The sequence below is a fragment of the Cherax quadricarinatus genome, chromosome 11, assembly GCF_038502225.1.
Source record: "Cherax quadricarinatus isolate ZL_2023a chromosome 11, ASM3850222v1, whole genome shotgun sequence".
Taxonomy (NCBI): domain Eukaryota; kingdom Metazoa; phylum Arthropoda; class Malacostraca; order Decapoda; family Parastacidae; genus Cherax; species Cherax quadricarinatus.
Genome location: NC_091302.1, coordinates 2,579,082 through 2,597,577, shown reverse-complemented (window position 1 = coordinate 2,597,577; position 18,496 = coordinate 2,579,082). Strand labels below are relative to the sequence as shown.

General features: G+C 44.0%; 1 protein-coding gene across 2 annotated transcripts in view; it reads left to right on the top strand.

Annotated features, from left to right (window-relative positions):
- Positions 1-16,202, top strand: part of tko (technical knockout) — a 29,229-nt gene extending 13,027 nt beyond the window's left edge. For both annotated transcript variants that reach the window (XM_053775254.2, XM_053775255.2), the window contains exons 3-5: positions 8,518-8,684; positions 11,127-11,305; positions 13,120-16,202. In XM_053775254.2, coding sequence (XP_053631229.1) covers positions 8,518-8,684; positions 11,127-11,305; positions 13,120-13,306 — 533 coding nt within the window. In that variant the 3' untranslated portion in view covers positions 13,307-16,202. The remainder of the gene's footprint in view (positions 1-8,517; positions 8,685-11,126; positions 11,306-13,119) is intronic.
- The last annotated feature ends 2,294 nt before the right edge of the window (positions 16,203-18,496 follow it).

The window sequence follows — 18,496 nt, the reverse complement described above, 5'->3', positions numbered from 1 at the left end:
CAACACTCCACTCCCCCACCACCAACACTCTACTGCCCCACCACTAACACTCCACTGCCCCACCACCAACACTCCACTGCCCCACCACCAACACTCCACTGCCCCACCACCAACATTCCACCGCCCCACCACCAACACTCCACTGCCCCACCACCAACACTCCACTCCCCCACCACCAACACTCCACTCCCCCACCACCAACACTCCACTCCCCCACCACCAACACTCCCCGCCCCCACCACCAACACTCCACTCCCCCACCACCAACACTTCACTCCCCCACCACCAACAACACTCCACTCCCCCACCACCAACACTCCACTCCCCCACCACCAACACTCCACTCCCCCACCACCAACACTCCACTCCCCCACCACCAACACTCCACTCCCCCACCACCAGCACTCCACTCCCCCACCACCAACACTCCGCTCCCCCACCTCCAACATTCCCCTCCCCCACCACAAGCAATTCACTCCCCCACCACCAACACCACTTCCCCACCACCAACACTCCACTCCCCCACCACCAACACTCCACTCCCCCCCCACCCACACCACTCCCCCACCACCAACACTCCCCTCCCCCACCACCAACACTCCACTCCCCCACCACCAACACTCCACTCCCCCACCACCAACACTCCACTCCACCAACACTCCTCTCCCCCACCACCAACACTCCACTCCACCAACACTCCTCTCCCCCACCACCAACACACCACTCCACCACCAACACTCCTCTCCCCCACCAACACTCCACTCCCCCACCACCAACACTCCACTCCCCCACCACCAACACTCCACTCCCCCACCACCAACACTCCACTCCCCCACCACTAGCACTCTACTCCCCCACCACCAACACTCCGCTCCCCCACCACCAACATTCCCCTCCCCCACCACCACCACCACTTCCCCACCACCAACACTCCACTCCCCCACCACCAACACTCCACTCCCCCACCACCAACACTCCACTCCCCCACCACCAACACTCCCCTCCCCCACCACCAACACTCCACTCCCCCACCACCAACACTCCACACCCCCACCACCAACACTCCACTCCCCCACCACAAGCACTCCACTCCCCCACCACCAACACTCCACTCGCCCATCACCAACACTCTTCTCCCCCACCACCAACACTCCACTCCACCACCAACACTCCTCTCCCCCACCACCAACACACCACTCCACCACCAACACTCCTCTCCCCCACCAACACTCCACTCCCCCACCACCAACACTACACTGCCCCACCACCAACACTCCACTCCCCACCACCAACACTCCACTCCCTCACCACCAACACACTTCTTCCCTCTCCACCAACACTCCTCTTCCCTCTCCACCAACACTCCTCTCCCCCACCATCAACACTCCACTGCCCCACCACCAACACTTCACTCCCCCACCACCCTCATTCCACTGCCCCACCACCAACACTCCACTCCCCCACCACCCTCACTCCACTCCCCCACCACCAACACTTCACTCCCACACCACCAACACTCCACTCCCCCACCACCAACACTGCCCCACCACCAACACTCCACTGTCCCACCACCAACACTCCACTCCCCCACCACCAGCACTCCACTCCCCCACCACCAGCACTCCACTGCCCCACCACCAACACTCCACTGCCCCACCACCAACACTCCACTGCCCCATCACCAACACTCCACTGCCCCACCACCAACACTCCACTGCCCCACCACCAACACTCCACTGCCCCACCAATAACACTCCACTGCCCCACCACCAACACTCCACTCCCCCACCACCAACACTCCACTCCCCCACCACCAACACTCCACTCCCCCACCAACACTCCACTCCCCCACCAACACTCCACTCCCCCTCCACCAACACTCCACTCCCCCACCACCAACACTCCACTCCCCCACCACCAACACTCAACTGCCCCACCACCAACACTCCACTGTCCCACCACCAACACTCCACTCCCCCACCACCAGCACTCCACTCCCCCACCACCAGCACTCCACTCCCCCACCACCAGCACTCCACTGCCCCACCACCAACACTCCACTGCCCCACCACCAACACTCCACTGCCCCACCACCAACACTCCACTGCCCCACCACCAACACTCCACTGCCCCACCAATAAGACTCCACTGCCCCACCACCAACACTCCACTGCCCCACCACCAACACTCGACTGCCCCACCACCAACACTCGACTGCCCCACCACCAACACTCCACTCCCCCACCACCAACACTCCACTCCCCCTCCACCAACACTCCACTCCCCCACCACCAACACTCCACTCCCCCTCCACCAACACTCCACTTCCCACCACCAACACTCCACTTCCCTCCACCAACACTCCACTTCCCTCCACCAACACTCCACTCCCCACCACCAACACTCCACTCCCCACCACCAACACTCCACTTCCCACCACCAACACTCCACTCCCCACCACCAACACTCCACTCCCCACCAACAACACACCACTCCCCACCACCAACACTCCACTCCCCCACCACCAACACTCCCCTCCCCCACCACCAACACTCCCCTTCCCCACCACTCCTCTCCCCCACCATCAACACTCCACTCCCCACCACCAACGCTCCACTCCCCCACCACTCCACTGCCCCACCACCAACACTCCACTCCCTCACCTTCCATGGCAGTATTTACAATGCTTCCCGCTGCGTGTTAGAAATACGAGCAGCACTTTAACATTAGATGGTGCTGATTGTGTGGGCAGGTTTTCTCAGCAATTAGCTGAGGCAGTTGTGCGTTACATTATGTTGTTGTGATTAATGTTGGGGTGTGCGTGGCGGGGTTATGTTTGCATGCAGGGCACTTATCCCCCTCTTGTGTGTAAGCTTAATGCTGTCTCCAGCTTTACGGCTCATGCATACGAGGATTATAGTTTGGATTTCCAACTGTATTGCCCGTTCGCCGGGAGTCGACCTTCTCATCCTCTAGCTGGATGGGTGATGCACACGTGTGTTGGGGTAGAATTTTGATCTCTACTTGCCATGTAGCGTGCTTTCATCTTTGTTCTTAATGGTGTAGGGGTTGAATTTGTTTCCGGGGCTTTAGAACTGGCAGTTCGTAAGTTCTTTATTAGCAAATCTGGCGAGAATTATACTTCTCTCTTTTAGCTCTTAAGACGTGATTTAATAATGCATACTTGTGTAGTTTTCAATATTGATTGAACTCTCCACTTGAATTCGCGATTAATTGCAGTCATACAACTTTGTGGTATCGTTCCTTGGGCATTTTATGTACACGTATATGTATAGTACACCGAGAGATATATTACAGAAGCCGGGTTTATGTATATTTACAGCATGTAAACAGCACATACGTAACCGTAACATGTTATTAACACAGTCCTTGCCGATAAAATTCCGTATTGGTATTTATAAAAAAAAAGTACAGATGCAGTATAATTCGATCGTTTATTGGCTACGTTTCACTACGTCACGGCTTTGGCAAAGCTTCTGGAGAGCGAAACATTGCCACGGTAAAATGTCACATTAGTTGCACATATTGTTAGAATTCTACCATCGTTAACACAAACAGATCTGCTCAGAGAGAGTACATGAGTATATATTAAAAAAAATACCAGAGTAAAAATAGGAAATAAAGCTTGAGCGATTTCATGTGCTTACACAGTACACTGAGTACACACATCTGAGGAATAGGACGACGAGGCAAGAGAACCACATTTTCTGTTAAACCCTGAAGTGACACCTCACTCGAAGATGTTTGTGTAAGCAACTGAAAACGCTCAGGTTTTATTTCCTATTTTCGCTGTTTATATATATATATATATATATATATTATATATATATATATATATATATATATATATATATATATATATATATATATATATATATATATATATATATATAATGTATTTATTTATTTATTTGCAGTCACTCGTTTTATTGTGTCATGTATCTTCGCCAAGACCGGGGTCCTGGCATGGGTCTTTAAGATGACCCGTGTCTGGCTCCCGAAGAAGAATGGGTTCTGCAGTATTGTAGCACGTGAGGCTCAAATACTGTTGTTTTATTGTGATTTCTTCCATGAGCATATGTAGGGAGCATAGTGACGTGGAGAGTCAGGTGGAGAATACTGAGAAAGTTGGCTTTGAGAAGAACCCGCACGGATTGGGCAAGTAGGTTAGTTGTTATGTAGGAGAACGATGAAGTTTCCTGGCAAAGTGCTCAACTAAGGGTCGCATTATACTGCATTTGTGTTTATTTTTCCACCGTGTCGGCATTTTATACCATTTATCTCCGCCTTGGTATTTATACATGATTTCCCTTAACATTGTAGAAATTCTTTCCCTCACAGATAATTATGTTCTCCTCCACTCATACAAAGGGGATAGCTTCTACAGAAGGCCTTACCTGTTTTATGTACACGTCATTGTGTGTATATTTACCTTAATGTGATTGCAGGAGTCGAGTCACAGCTGGCCCCACTTCGCTGGTCGCTAATAGGCCCTCTCTCTCCCGGCTACAAGAGCCTTGTCGTACCTCTTCTTAAGTCTATGTATGAATCCTGCCTCCACTACTTAAATCTCGATATTGTTCCACTTCCCGACAACTCAGAGGCGTTTACACAGATATGTACCTCAGGGTACATACAGATGTATACACATCGTGTGTACATTTTGCCGTAGTGTTCCAAGGGACCGTTGTTGATGCAGCATTGTTGGACTGAAGCCTGGTCTAATTTATTGTCTCTGGAATTACAATTTGTTATTTGCATGTTCAGTACAGCAAATGTGACTTGACCATGATACACTGTTTATGATGCTGTGTTATGGTAGATATGCTTTAGGTGTTTGACCAGGGCTACGCACATTTCCTCACCCTTGTTCAAGGGGGGGGGGTGCGTTGTTGCCATTGATGAGCTCTTGATCAAAGGAATTGAAGCTACATTCCCTTTGCTTGGATCGAATTTGTTTACCTTCCATTCTGCCGGCGTTGCATGATTATGAAAAAATACGGTTTAACGTTTACCTATAATATCAACCATCTCTTCACCTGGTGATCCAAAATTTTATTGCCCTTTCCTTGAATCAAACTTGATTACCTCCCATTACTCAGGCAGTTTATAACCCTTATGGGTTTAGCGCTTCTCCATGCATAATAATATAGACATTATCTTGCTTAGACACATGGTACACGTGGTACAATATATATAAATAACAAAAAGATAATACCGTGACTGGAACAATACACAACCCGCACATAGGAGAGGGGAGCTTAGGACGACGTTGCAGTCCGACTTGGACCATTTACAAAGTCACACTAACAGAAAGGATGCATGTGTATGTATAATGTTCGCCAAGGCCAGGGTCCTGGCACGGGTCTTAATCTTGAGATGACCCGTGTCTGGGGACCAGGAGGAGAATTGATTCTTCATTGTTGCAGCGTATGCTGCTCAAGCACTGTTCTGGTCAGTTCAGCTAGTGCGTCTCATAAGCGACTGTGATTTGGTACTGAGGTTACTCCATTTCAGCTGTTTCCTGAGCTGGGGACTTGGCTCTGCCGCTCTGAGAATCTGCAGATTCGTGGCATCCACCGCCGCCGCCTCAGTCAGTAAGCACACCCTCGGGAGTGTGCTGACCATCTGCCGGAACATGCTCTGTTGTTCCGTTGAGTTGATTGTGTTGCAAATAATGTCCCTGAATGCCTTGATGAGTGTTAAGAGTTCTTCCCTGTTGAGGGCCTGCGTTGTCGGTGGGTTCGAGGCAGTGAATATTATCTGGGTTGTGATCTGTGGGGACTGCTGAGGGTTGTATTTCTTCACTGTACACACCGTGGCCTGTTGCTGTGTGCCAAGTTGGGTAGCCGGCATCTGCTGGTGAGGTGCAGGCACAGCCAGGGAAACCTGCACAGTGGCTGTGCCAGGCAAGGTGTGCCTGCGTTGCCGTGTTATGGCCGGTGGGGGTTCGTGTAGTGCCGTCTGCTGATTGCGTTGCCTAGATGTTTCCTGTTGGCGCCGCTTGTTCCTTATGTTTTTGTTTCTTCGTTGAGGTAGGGGGAGGAGGCTCCTGTCAATGACGCCTGGTTGAGGCTTCAAGAGTCGGAAATTCTTCGGCATTGAGTTGAGTGGCCTGATGTGAAAGTTCTGCAGTGTGGCAGGATTCTTTGCACCCATCGTCTGCTGAGGGTGATGCTCTGCCGTAGCCTGCTGCCTCGTTGCTGGCGTCTTCCAGGCCTCATGAATTCTAGCGAGCCTCTCGGGGCATCGAGGGTTCCAGGCATGGTGTTTCTGCCTGCAGTTCGGGCATCGTGGAGTGGGTGGCGATGCATTCTTCAGCTTGGTGATGCAATCCTCGGTAGGGTGGGGCTGGCTACATACACCGCAGATTACTCTGTTCGGACGGAGTGCTCCCAGGTGTCCGTAACGCTGGCACTTGAAGCAGCGAACTGGTTCTGCCGTGAAGGTCTTGACATCGTACCTACCCCAAGAACCGAGGTCCAGCTGGGATGACAGTGGTCCTACATGCTGAATGAGGACCTGCCGGGTTGGTGCGTTGCCTGCAGTCTTTGCCTTGAGATATTGAGCTGACACCACACTGGGTGAACTGCTACTGCCTCGATGAACATCATCAGCGGGTACCGCATCACTACACCCTTGGTGACCTGCCGAGAATCCAGTTCCTCCAGGGTGAAGGAGCAGTCTGTCTCCATGACTCTCTTCAAGGTGGTGTGCATTTCCTTGTTGAGAGGAGTCATTATTGGTTCTTCCCTCAGGTTGAACCATATCTTGAACCTCAGTTTGTGCCGTGATTCCAGGTGTGTAACCACGCCATAGTGGGTTTTGTATTCCTCATAAGCCTTTATCTTGAATCTGCCAGGTTGGTTAAGCTGGTTTGCCTGCTCCTTGGACGGACGACGTGTCTTACTGTTCACATTGATCCATCCTTTCATGTTCGCTGGCTGCATGGTTGGAGCTGTCAGATCTGCAAACTCTTCCTCTTCCTCTGATGACACAGAGTGGTCTCGCAACTTCTTCCCTAGGATTGCGCCCCACATTTCTAAATCCGAGTCCTCCGTTTTGTCCTTGGAACATCGTGACCTCTTCCTTTCGGCAGAAACCATGTGTCTGTCTCGAACGTGATGTACGCCATGTACTGAATGCTGATGTGTGGAGGAAGGAAACAGAATGGAGAGGAGGCAATATATATAAGCCAGCAGACAGGAACGGGACAAGGGAGGTAGTAGGAAAGGAAGTAGAGAGGTAGAGGTAGTAGCAGTGGAGTCAGTCAAAGACTAGGAAAGAGGAGCACTGCAAGGGAGCTAGGGGCCCACAAAGAGTAGGAACAAAAACACAGAGGGGGGGGGGAATAAATAAATAAATAAGAAAGGATCAAACACCCAAGGCAGAAGAAAGAAAACCCAAAGGAGGAGGAAAGAGGAAAGGGGAAGAGGGAGAAGGAGAAAAAAGAATCAGGTCAAGTCACGGGTGTTCTGAGGTTTGGAGCATTTTACAATATAATGGGAAAGGAAGGCATCTAGAGAGACAAAGCTAGGACTAAGATTCATATAAGGAAAATTGTGTATAAGGGAGAGGATTCAACCAGATGGCAACTGTGAAAGTATATAGCTCTACTGTTTTCCCATTGTTCTTGAATTTGTACTGATAAAGCCACTGGATGGCGAAACGTCTCAGATGTTGCACGTGTCTAATTCTTCATCGTGGTTCAGTGATACTGACATGTAGGTAAAAGGCACATAGACACTTATTAAGGAAATGCTACGCTGCAAATGGTTTCTTAGGACTGAAGAAAACCACTTTTGAAGCATTTCCTTACATGTTTTGGTCATTGAATGCCTATCTTTTATCTAGATTCCTCGACCCATTTTTAAAGGCCAGCCCTGTAGTATGGGACGTCACCCACTACAGTCTGTTTAATGATAGGTGGAAAGGCGCAGGTGCCATTAGACTTTTACATGTATTTTTTTTTTACTACATTAACTAAAAGAATGAAACATTCACCATCATTCATTCACTAGAAGTGCACGGTCATCACTATTCAAATGTCCCAGAACTGCAGCATTCTCATCCCGTCTTTCTGAGTAGAGGCCATGTACTTCCCATTTCCAGAACTTCCAATAATAGGCAGAAACAAAGATTAATTTCCACATGATACAATGTTTGTGCAGAGATGGGTAATACTTGGTTATACATGAAGAAAGACAATGGTTATGTTGGACCTGACTGTCTTGGGTCAGTGGCTCTGATGCATTTCTCCATCCTTCTTAAGGATATTTACTTTGACCTGACTGGCTTAGGCCAGTAGGCGACTTGGACCTGCTGCAGTGCTCCTTCTTTCGTGTTCTTATTTCGGGCAAGGTAAACCCTAACTTAAGACTACAATGGCAGTTATTATTTGGTCATATATAAGGACATTGAAGGTTTACAAACCTAAATTTAGGCATTATAAACAGAACAACCAAGCCCTGATGTGTTGCCATGTTTGTGTTTCAGGTGGCTCTGCTAGTGGGTTGCAACATTTGGATTATATATCGTCACTACCATTTGCCAGCACCACCACCACCTGCAGCATCTCTTCCAGTATGGGAGCCTCCACAACTATGTCTAGCAGCTGTGTCACATCTTCAGTGGTCTCCAATCCTCTCACACTCGCTCCTCAAGTAAGTTTCCTTCAAAGAGATGCTCCTCAATAAGTTCCCTTCAAAGGAATGCCCCTCAAGTAAGTTCCCTTCAAAGGGAAGTTTCTATTACTGGTTAAGGGCTCTTTATCCAAGGAATTGGAGGTGCCCATCCTTGGATCAGACCTGATTACCTCACATTCCCCAGGTAGAGAGGCTGTCCATAAATACCATACACTCTTCTGTTAGGAAAGTGTTATTCTTGCAATAGGTACCTTCAACAGGTATGCTTTGATGCCAGTGAAGAGCTCTTGATTCAAGGAATTTGAGCTACTCTATCCTTCTACAAATTAAACCTGGTTACCTTCCATAACCGGGTGCTACTGACCTTATTAGATTTCATACTTCCCCGTGAATATTGGGTAAGGACTCTTGATCCAAGGAATTGAACCTGCCTTCCCCTTCCTTGGATTGAACCTGAATGCCTTCCATTTTCCCAGGCACTGTATGACCCCTACTGCTTGAGGACTTACCGTAAAGTTAATAATAATGAATAAAAGGCACAATATCATGACCAGAACAATACATACCCCAAATAGAGTTGTGGATGAGTGGAACAAACTCCCGAGTACCATCATAGAAGCTAAGACCTTGTGTAGTGAGTGTGAGTTGGACCTGACTAGCTTGTGCTACCAGGTCTGGTGCCATGCTCCTTCCTTAAGTGGAAGTGACCCGACTAGGTGGTCATTTTTCTAAGCCGCGGGGTGGCATGGACATTCGCATGGGTCAGTAGGCCTGTTGCGGTGTTACTTCTTATGTTCTTATAACTCGTATATATACTGGTTCCCTTCCCTTCACACTTCTGTATGACTTGTTAATAGTCTAAGTTGAACTGAAACGTATTCACAAGTTTCATTCTCTTGTACTAAGGTTATTTGTGTAATACAGGAGGTCCCCACTTAATACAGCAGATTAGGTTCTGGACTACTGCTGTAAAGTGAATCATGGTCCTTTTTTTTTTTAATGCATGTAAACACCTAAGCCTCCGGTTAAGGTATGTAGGGGAGAGGGGAGAGGGATGTGTAATGTCACCATGGTGGTTTAACATATTTATAGAAGGGGAAGAGGAGTGGGATTAAATTATGTGGGCTCAAATAGAAAATGAGAGCCGACACAGCTACTTTTTGCTGATGATACTGTGCTTTTTGGGAGATTTTAAAGAAAAGTTGCAAAGGTTAGTGGATGAGTTTAGGAGGGTGTGTATAGGTAGAAAGTGAACATAGATAAGAGTAAGGTGATCAGGATATCAAACTATTTAGATAAAGAAAAATTGGATATTATTGGAGGGAGGGAGTATGGAAGAAATGAACGTTTTCATATATTTGGGAGTTGACTTCTCAGCAAATGGATTTATGAAGGATAAGGTTAACCATAGAATTGATGAAGGAAAAAAGGTGAGTGGTGCATTAAGGTATCTGTGGAGACAAAGAACATTATCCATGGAGGCAAAGAAGGGAATGTACGAGAGTATAGTGGTACCAACACTCTTATATGGATGTGAAGTATGGGTTGTAAATGCTGCAGCCAGCGAGGAGGCAGCTGGAGGCAGTGGAGATGTCGTGTCTAAGGGCAATGTGTGGTGTAAATATTATGCAGAGAATTCATTGTGTGGAAATTAGGAAGAAGTGTGGAGTTACTAAAAGTACTAGTCAGAGGGCTGAAGAGGGGTTGTTGAGGTGGTTTGGTCATTTAGAGAGAATGGAACAAAGTAGAATGACTTGGAGAGCATATAAATCTATAGGGGAAGGAAGACAGGGTAGGGGTCATAATTGAAAAGGTTGGAGAGAGGGGGTAAAGGAGGTTTTGTAGACGAGGGGCTTGGACTTCCAGCAAGCGTGCACATGTTAGATAGGATTGAATGGAGACAAATAGTTTTGGGGACCAGATGAGCTGTTGGAGTGTGAGCAGGGTAATATTTTGTGAAGGGATTCAGGGAAATCAGTTAGCTGGACTTGAGTCCTGGAAATAGGAAGTACAATGCCTGCACTTAAAAGGAGGGGTTTGGGATATTGGCAGTTTGGGAGGACATCTAAACTGCTGTATTTGAGCGCCTCTGCAAAGACAGTGAAAATGTATGAGTGATGGTGAAAATGTTGAATGATGAAAGTTTTTTTCTTTTTGGGTTTTTCTTTCTTTTTGGGTCACCCTGCCTCGGTAGGAACTGGCCGACTTGTTAAAAAAATAAATAAAAATCTGATGATGTATACACTACCACATTAAGTGAGCAATAGAGCTGGGCCTAGAAAATGCATATACAGTATACACATTACTTACCTTAAAATATTTTCATCCTTGGCCTATAGTGAGTGGTAAATATATTTATTATAGGAAGTCTGAATAAATGAAGAATGGCTATAACCAAAAAGTGCTGCATAAGTGAAGCACTGTAAAGTGGGGCCTACCTGTAATAATAATTGCCAACAGGTGCGGAAACTGGCTACATCTGCAGCGCGGCCAGCATCACTGCGACAGATGCATCGTTCAGGACCTGTCAAGAAGATCCGCAAGAACAAGAACCCCCTGATCAACAAGCCTTACGCTCGAGGGGTTGTGCTGAAAACATTAATTAAGAAGCCAAAAAAACCCAACTCTGCTAACCGCAAGTAAGTTGCTCTTAACTTTTAAAATTATACAGTGCATTCTCTTATAAAGTTTCTCTTTTTTTTTTTGTAAATTGTAATTGAAAAAGTGGGTCCAGAATTGTATAGCATGTGAAAAGGCCTTAAGATAAGATTCGTTTGGATTTTTAACTCCAGAGAATGTTAGCCACCCACGATAATCCAAGAAAGTCAGTGCATCATCAAGGACTGTCTGTCTTATTCCCATTGTCATCCTTCAGGATGCCCCAGGATGCCACCCACACCTTACCTAACACCCAGGTACCTACTTACTGCTAAGTAAACAATGACAGCAGGTGTAAGGTGGCTAACCCTTAGATACCTACTTATTGCTAGATAAACAGTGAGAGTAGGTGTAAGGTGGCTAACACTGGTACCTACTTACTGCTAGGTGAACAAGGACAGCAGTTGTAAGGAAATATGCCCAACATTTCCACCCATGCTGGGATTGAACCATGGACACTGTGAGAGAGGCGACAGCGTTGCGTACCAGGATGATACTACAATGGCATGGTCACTGAGAAAATGTGGTATACATATGAATAACACTTAAGTGGTAGTGAATGAGGGCTAAGTGAAAGTAACAAAAAAAAGGCACAATACCGTAACTGGAACGATACACAAATAACCTGCACTTAGAAGAGAGGAGCTTACGACGACGTTTCGGTCCGACTTGGACCATTTACAAAGTCTCACTAATGAAAAGAAGAGAGGGAGGGGTATATATAGCCAGGAGGTGGTGGTAGTAGTAGTAGTGGAGGTAGAAGGTTGTAGTAGTAGTGGGGGAGGTAGTAAGGAGGAGGAGCCAGTCAAATACTAAGAAAGAGGAGCACTGCAAGGGAGCTAGGTGCTTACAGAGGGTAAGAGCAAGAACATGGAAGGGGAAAAATAAATAAAAAATAAAGAAAGAAGGAACAAATACACAAGGCAGAAGAAAGACAACCCAAAGGAGAAAAAGGAAAGAGGAAGAGGGAGAAGAAGAAAAAGGAGGAATCAGGTTAAGTAACAGGTGTTCTGAAGTTTGGAGCAATTTACAATGTAGTGGGAAATGTAATGGCCCAAGTCAGACCGAAATGTCGTCGTAAGCTCCTCTCTTCTATGTGCGGGTTATTTGTGTAAGTGAAAGTAGTTTGTTGGATAGACATCTGTATTTGCATCACTTCACATGGTGCTGTAACACCTAGTCCATGGGAATGTTTCATATAGTAGTCTGTACATTTCATCCTCCAGCTGAGATTCTCTTCTAGTAAGAAACTTTGTTTATTAGTTTCCTTACACCACTTTTCTAACCTTCCCTAGTGAGTACCTCCACCTGTCTCATTAAAGTGCATAATAGGGTTAGGATGAGGTGAACGATTGAAAATTTTAATATACTACAGCAATACATCTATTTTCATTTTATTTTCTTGATACAATGGCCATCTCCAACCAAGGCAGGGAACCCAAAAAAGACGAAACTCTCTCATTATCTTTTTATTCTTTCTACATTAAGTCATTTATACATTTTAGTCACCTCTTACAACACAAATGGCTTACAGAGGAAGGGTTCTTCTCCACTTCCCCATGGAGACATCTGTTTTCATATACAGTATAATATTCAGGGATCATTTGAACTATGAAGTCCATGCACTTCTGGCAAGGCAGCTATTGGATGAGTGATCATGAATATGTTTTTTTCTTGGCTCACACACCCTTGGCAGGAAACAGCCCAGGTTATTCATTTTAAATTTTAAAGAGGACTTGAAATACATATTATTATACCTGGCAACTGCTTAACAGTATTATTTGATACAACATAGATGCGTGTTGGTGCGACTTACAACTGGCAGAGAGATGATTGCCTACGTGCCAGGAGAAGGTCACAACCTGCAGGAGCACAACATTGTCTTGGTCAGACCTGGGAGGCTGCAAGATGTACCCGGCGTCAAGCTCAAGTGCGTAAGGGGAAAGTATGATCTCCAGCATGTTATCAAGAAGAGTCATTGATTGCGTCGATTTTGATGAGCTCCATTAAGAAGAGACAATAAGTGAGTTTGTGACTTGTATGCTTCCATCAGTTTCAAGAAGAGAACAAGAATCGTTATTGCAGTTGTGATTTCTAACAGGTTATTAGGATGGGAAGAGAATTCCTGTGACATAAATACTAATTTGTTTCTGCTTTTTAAATGGGAATCAAAAAATATGTTCACAGGTTCATTAATTACACCCATGAAACTATTTATGAAAAGTCTTTAACAAGAGAACTTGCAAGGCCTTTTATGACTAATTTCTTTACTAACAGCATATTAACAGAGAGTGAAGTTAATAGCATCAGTAGGTTGTAATCACTGCAAAAAACTATAACAATTTATTTATATTAAACTGTCCAAAGTCAAAACATTAGTTGTGCAGTAATTCAATGTACTGATAGTAGATGCTCATTTGTTATTATAAACTGTAAGCATTTTCTAATACAGGTGCTCCTGGATTTAAGATGGGGTATGTTCCAGCAACCCATCGTAAGTCAAAAGTTGATATATGCTAAATAAGTAAGTAAATAAATAACTACTGTCGTTAAGTAAGTAAATAAACAAATAATTACTGTAACTAACTAAATACAAGTATTGAAAAGTAAAAAAAACTATACAAGTTACGGACTTGCTGCTTTCATACTGGGTAATTATCTCCAGTTCCATCTCCAAAGTAATTGCTTTTGCACCATCGTAAAGTCGAAACATCATAAGTCGAACTATTGTAAGTCAAGGAGCACCTGTAGTCCAGTTAGATAGTGCATGCGCTTGGCTCCTGTCAATGATAGCTCACTGTCAGATCCTCTCATCACTTTTCCCAAATACCTGTACTGTATTAGTATATTAGAGAGATCTCTTTCAATTTAGTATTATTATAATTCAACCTCCTGAGCAACAGTTGTAATTTCAACTGTTTGTAAACAGTCAACTTTGCCACATAGACTTTTCAGCCATTTTTTATTAACAGTGAGCAAGGGACTAGTAACTCCTCCTGTATAAATTAGTAAATGTAGGAAAAGAGATAATTTTATAAAGAAAGCGTTTCTTCTTTTCGGGTCTTCCTACCTTGGTGGAAGATGGCTAGTGTGTTACAAAAAATAAAAAAATTAAAAAAACAACAAATTTCATATTTAAACTTGGTTAGGTTAATAGAAGTTTGGTTAGATTGTTGTCTAGCAGTCAAAATAAACCAATTATAAGCATACCTTATAACATAAAGCAAGCAAAGCACAAATGATTAGGAACATTGCCAGCAGTACAATAATTTCATTAATTGGCCTTGCAGGCATGATATACAGTGGACCCCCGCATAACGATCACCTCCAAATGCGACCAATTATGTAAGTGTATTTATGTAAGTGCGTTTGTACGTGTATGTTTGGGGGTCTGAAATGGACTAATCTACTTCACAATATTCCTTATGGGAAAAAATTCGGTCAGTACTGGCACCTGAACATACTTCTGGAATGAAAAAAGTTCGTTAACCGGGGGTCCACTGTAATTGGTTATTTTTGTTGCCAGACATCACTCAAACCTAAGTAACATAACTATAAATAATGTAAATAGGGGAATTTGCTAAAAATTGGATGAGGAAAAAATGGCCGTTTATAAACACTTAGAATTCCATCTGTTGCCGAGGATGATGGGTTGAGAAATTAAGGGGAAGCACTAAACCCGTAAGGGTTATACAGCACCTGGGGACTGGGAGGTAATCAGAGTTGATCAGAGGAAGAGGAAGATAGTGCCAATTACTCAGATCAAGAGCCCTTCACCAGCATCAAGGCACCCCTTCCCCTTCCCTTAAAGGGTCTTAATTCAGCAAATTATGACACTTTGAGGGAACACCAGTGTCTTATATCCTAATAGATTTTTTCTTCGCTTTTGGAGCAAAGTAATTTATGAATGTTCCCAGCAGGCACAAGATAGTGTTTCACTGTTAATTTTAGTCTAAATGGATATCACTACAGTTGTGATGAAAATGGTTTTGAAAGCTGACAAGTTGAAGAATGAGACACTTATGCAATATTTGGGTATCTTTATTGAGGAAATGTTCTACTAGCCAGTGACTTCTTTAGTCCAATACAGAGAATAACAGGGAAAGATGAGGAGGAGTTGAGGTAATCAGTCCTTCAGCCTGGAGTCTATGGACTGAACATGTTGATTCCAAGCTGAGGGCCTGATTACCTCAAACTCCTCCTCATCTTCCACTGTTTTGCTCTGTATTGGACTGAAGAAGCCAGTGGCTGGCAAAATGTTTTCTCAGAGATTCTCAAATGTTGCACAAGTGTCTCATTCTATCACTACAGTGTTTGAGCTATGTTAGGACTGAAACACTGCTGTGTACCTGCTGACATTTACAGTATTTAGTTGTAGTCAATCAAGTAAGATTTCATGTTAACACTTTTTGTACATTGTCATAAGTAAGTTCTTACAAACCTGAGGAGGTAACACTAGAATTTATTAACCTTTATTAATGAAAATTAGTCAGCCTAACTTTGCCCTTTCTTCCCTACAGTATATTAAAATGCAGCTTGAAGTGTAATAAATTTTGAAATATCTCAAGAAATTTTGTTTAGTTTTTATTCCTCTATAAGTGATGTAATTTTCATTGTAATGTTGAATAATATGTAATCATGGCATTCTCAGTAGACAAATCATACTTTTATATATAATGCTTTGTTATTGTTTATGTACTGCAGTTGATTATTTTATCAGAAGTGTCTTCATCTGTTTTCATAATTTGCCTAAATATAATTAGAATGTACCTTGCTGCTTTTCCCAGCCAAAAATGTTCAAATTAGTGTAGCTAAGAACTTTGTAACTGTGTATTAGAAAAGCTATTAACTTTAAATTTACAATAAAAAATAAAATAACCATGCTTTTGATTTTCCCGTCTTTCCCATGAGTTAATACATATTACTGTTTGCTTATTAAGAAAACAAGATATTCAGAAACATAAAAACATAAGAAAGAATGAGCACTGCAGCAGGCCTACTGGCCCATGTGAGGCAGGTCCCACCCACTCCCACACCCACTCATGTATTTCTCTAACCTATTTTTAAAACTGTACAAGGTTTTAGCTTCAATGATGCTACTTGGGAATTCCACTCATCCACAACTCTATTACCAAATTAGTGTTTTCCTATATCTTTTCTAAATCTAAATTTTTCCAACTTGAAACCATTGCTGTGAGTCCTATCTTGGTTAGATATTTTTAGCACATTATTTACATTAACTTTATTTATTCCAATTTTCCATTTATACACCACAATCATGTCCCCCCCTAATTCTACACCTTTCTAGAGAGTGCAGATTCAGGGCCCCCTAGTCTATCCTCATAGGAAAGATTTGTGATACAGATAATTTTTGTCATCCTGTTTTGTACGTTTTCAAGCGCATTTATATCTTTTCTGTAATACGGTGACCAGAACTGTGCAGCATAATCTAAATGAGGCCTAACCAACGATATACAGAGTTGTAATAAAGTTGGTAGAATTACTGACAATATGTAAAGTAAAAGGACACAAGTGCAACTAATGTGACATTTATTGTGGCAACGTTTCGCTCTCCAGAGTTGAAGAATAACCTGTGGACTTCTCCTAAGTATACTTTTTGATATGAAGCCAAGAATTCTATTCACTTTATTTTGAATACTTATGTTGTCTGGGCTTTAGATTACTGCTAACCAGAACTCGCAATCTTTTTCACAGTCAGAGATATTAAGATCTACATTATTTAGTTTATAAATATCATGGTTATTTAAGATGACTCAAGAAATCGTAATGACACGATTGCAAATAAACCATACCCCCGGCCGGGATTGAACCCGCGGTCATAGAGTCTCAAAACTCCTGGTCTAGTGGCTAACGCGACGGGCTGGAGTTTTGAGACTCTATGACCGCGGGTTCAATCCCGGCCGGGGGTATGGTTTATTTGCAATCGTGTCATTACGATTTCTTGAGTCATGTTGACGGCAGTGAAGGGACTTGAGCTAGAGTTCGTCACGACCACGCTAGCTGGAGATTCGTCTGTAAAAACTTGCATTTGTGGTCACAGAGGTGCCTGTGCTAACTTTCCTATGGTGTAGAAATATACCTAGTTGGATGAATCTTATTGTGGCTAGCTGGTCTAGTGGCTAACGCGACGGGCTGGAGTTTTGAGAACCTATGACCGCGGGTTCAATCCCGGCCGAGGGTATGGTTTATCATGGTTATTTACCTTTCCAATGCTTTGAACTTTGCATTTGTCTGTGTTAAATTGCATCTGCCACTTCACCAACCACTGCATCAGTCTATTCAGAGCTTCCTGGAGTACTCTAGTGGCCTCATCAGAATGAATTCGATGCCCTGTTTTGGTGTCATTGGCAAACTTGCTTATGTCGCTATTTATACCCTCATCTATATTGTTTATGTAAATTGTGAACAACAAGGGCCCCAACACTGGCCCCTGTGGAAAACCACTTGTGATGCTTTCCCACTATGATTCCTCCCTGTTTATGCAAACTCTGTTGCCTATCTGTCAGACATTCCTCTATCCAGGAAAAAATTTCTCCTCCTATTCTGTGTACCTCACCTTTACTCAATAGTCTCTGATGTGGGACTCTGTCAAATGCCTACTGAAGTCCATATACACAATACCATATTCATAACAAGATTTTGTAAAAAAAAAAATACAGAAAATACGTATATAGCAATTGAGTGAATGATGGTGGCGTGTTTTCTTCTTTGGGTCACCCTGCCAAAGCAGGAGATAGTCTTGAGTTAAAAAAAAAAATAAAAAAAGGAGAATGATGGGGAGTGGGGAGGAGTTTTAATGAGAGAGGTGAAGAGAGAAGTACAGTAATGTAGATGATGTGGAGAAGAGAGAATTGTGATTGTTGTAATAGTGAGTATAGAGTATGGTTAGTGTACGGTAGTGATTGTTGTAGTAGTGAGTACTGTATATTGATTGTAAAGAGAGTATAGTGAGCATAAAGATAGCAGTGGCTGTTGAAGAAGTAATGTGTATATAATGATGGTTGTAGTGAGAAAAGTGTCAGAAGTGATTGTTGAATTAGTGAGTATAATGAGAGTAGTGATTGTTGTAGTAATGTAAGAAGTGTTCAGAGGAGTGATATGAGTGTAAGAATTTTCTTCTTTGGTAGAGATTCATTTAGATTACTCAGCTC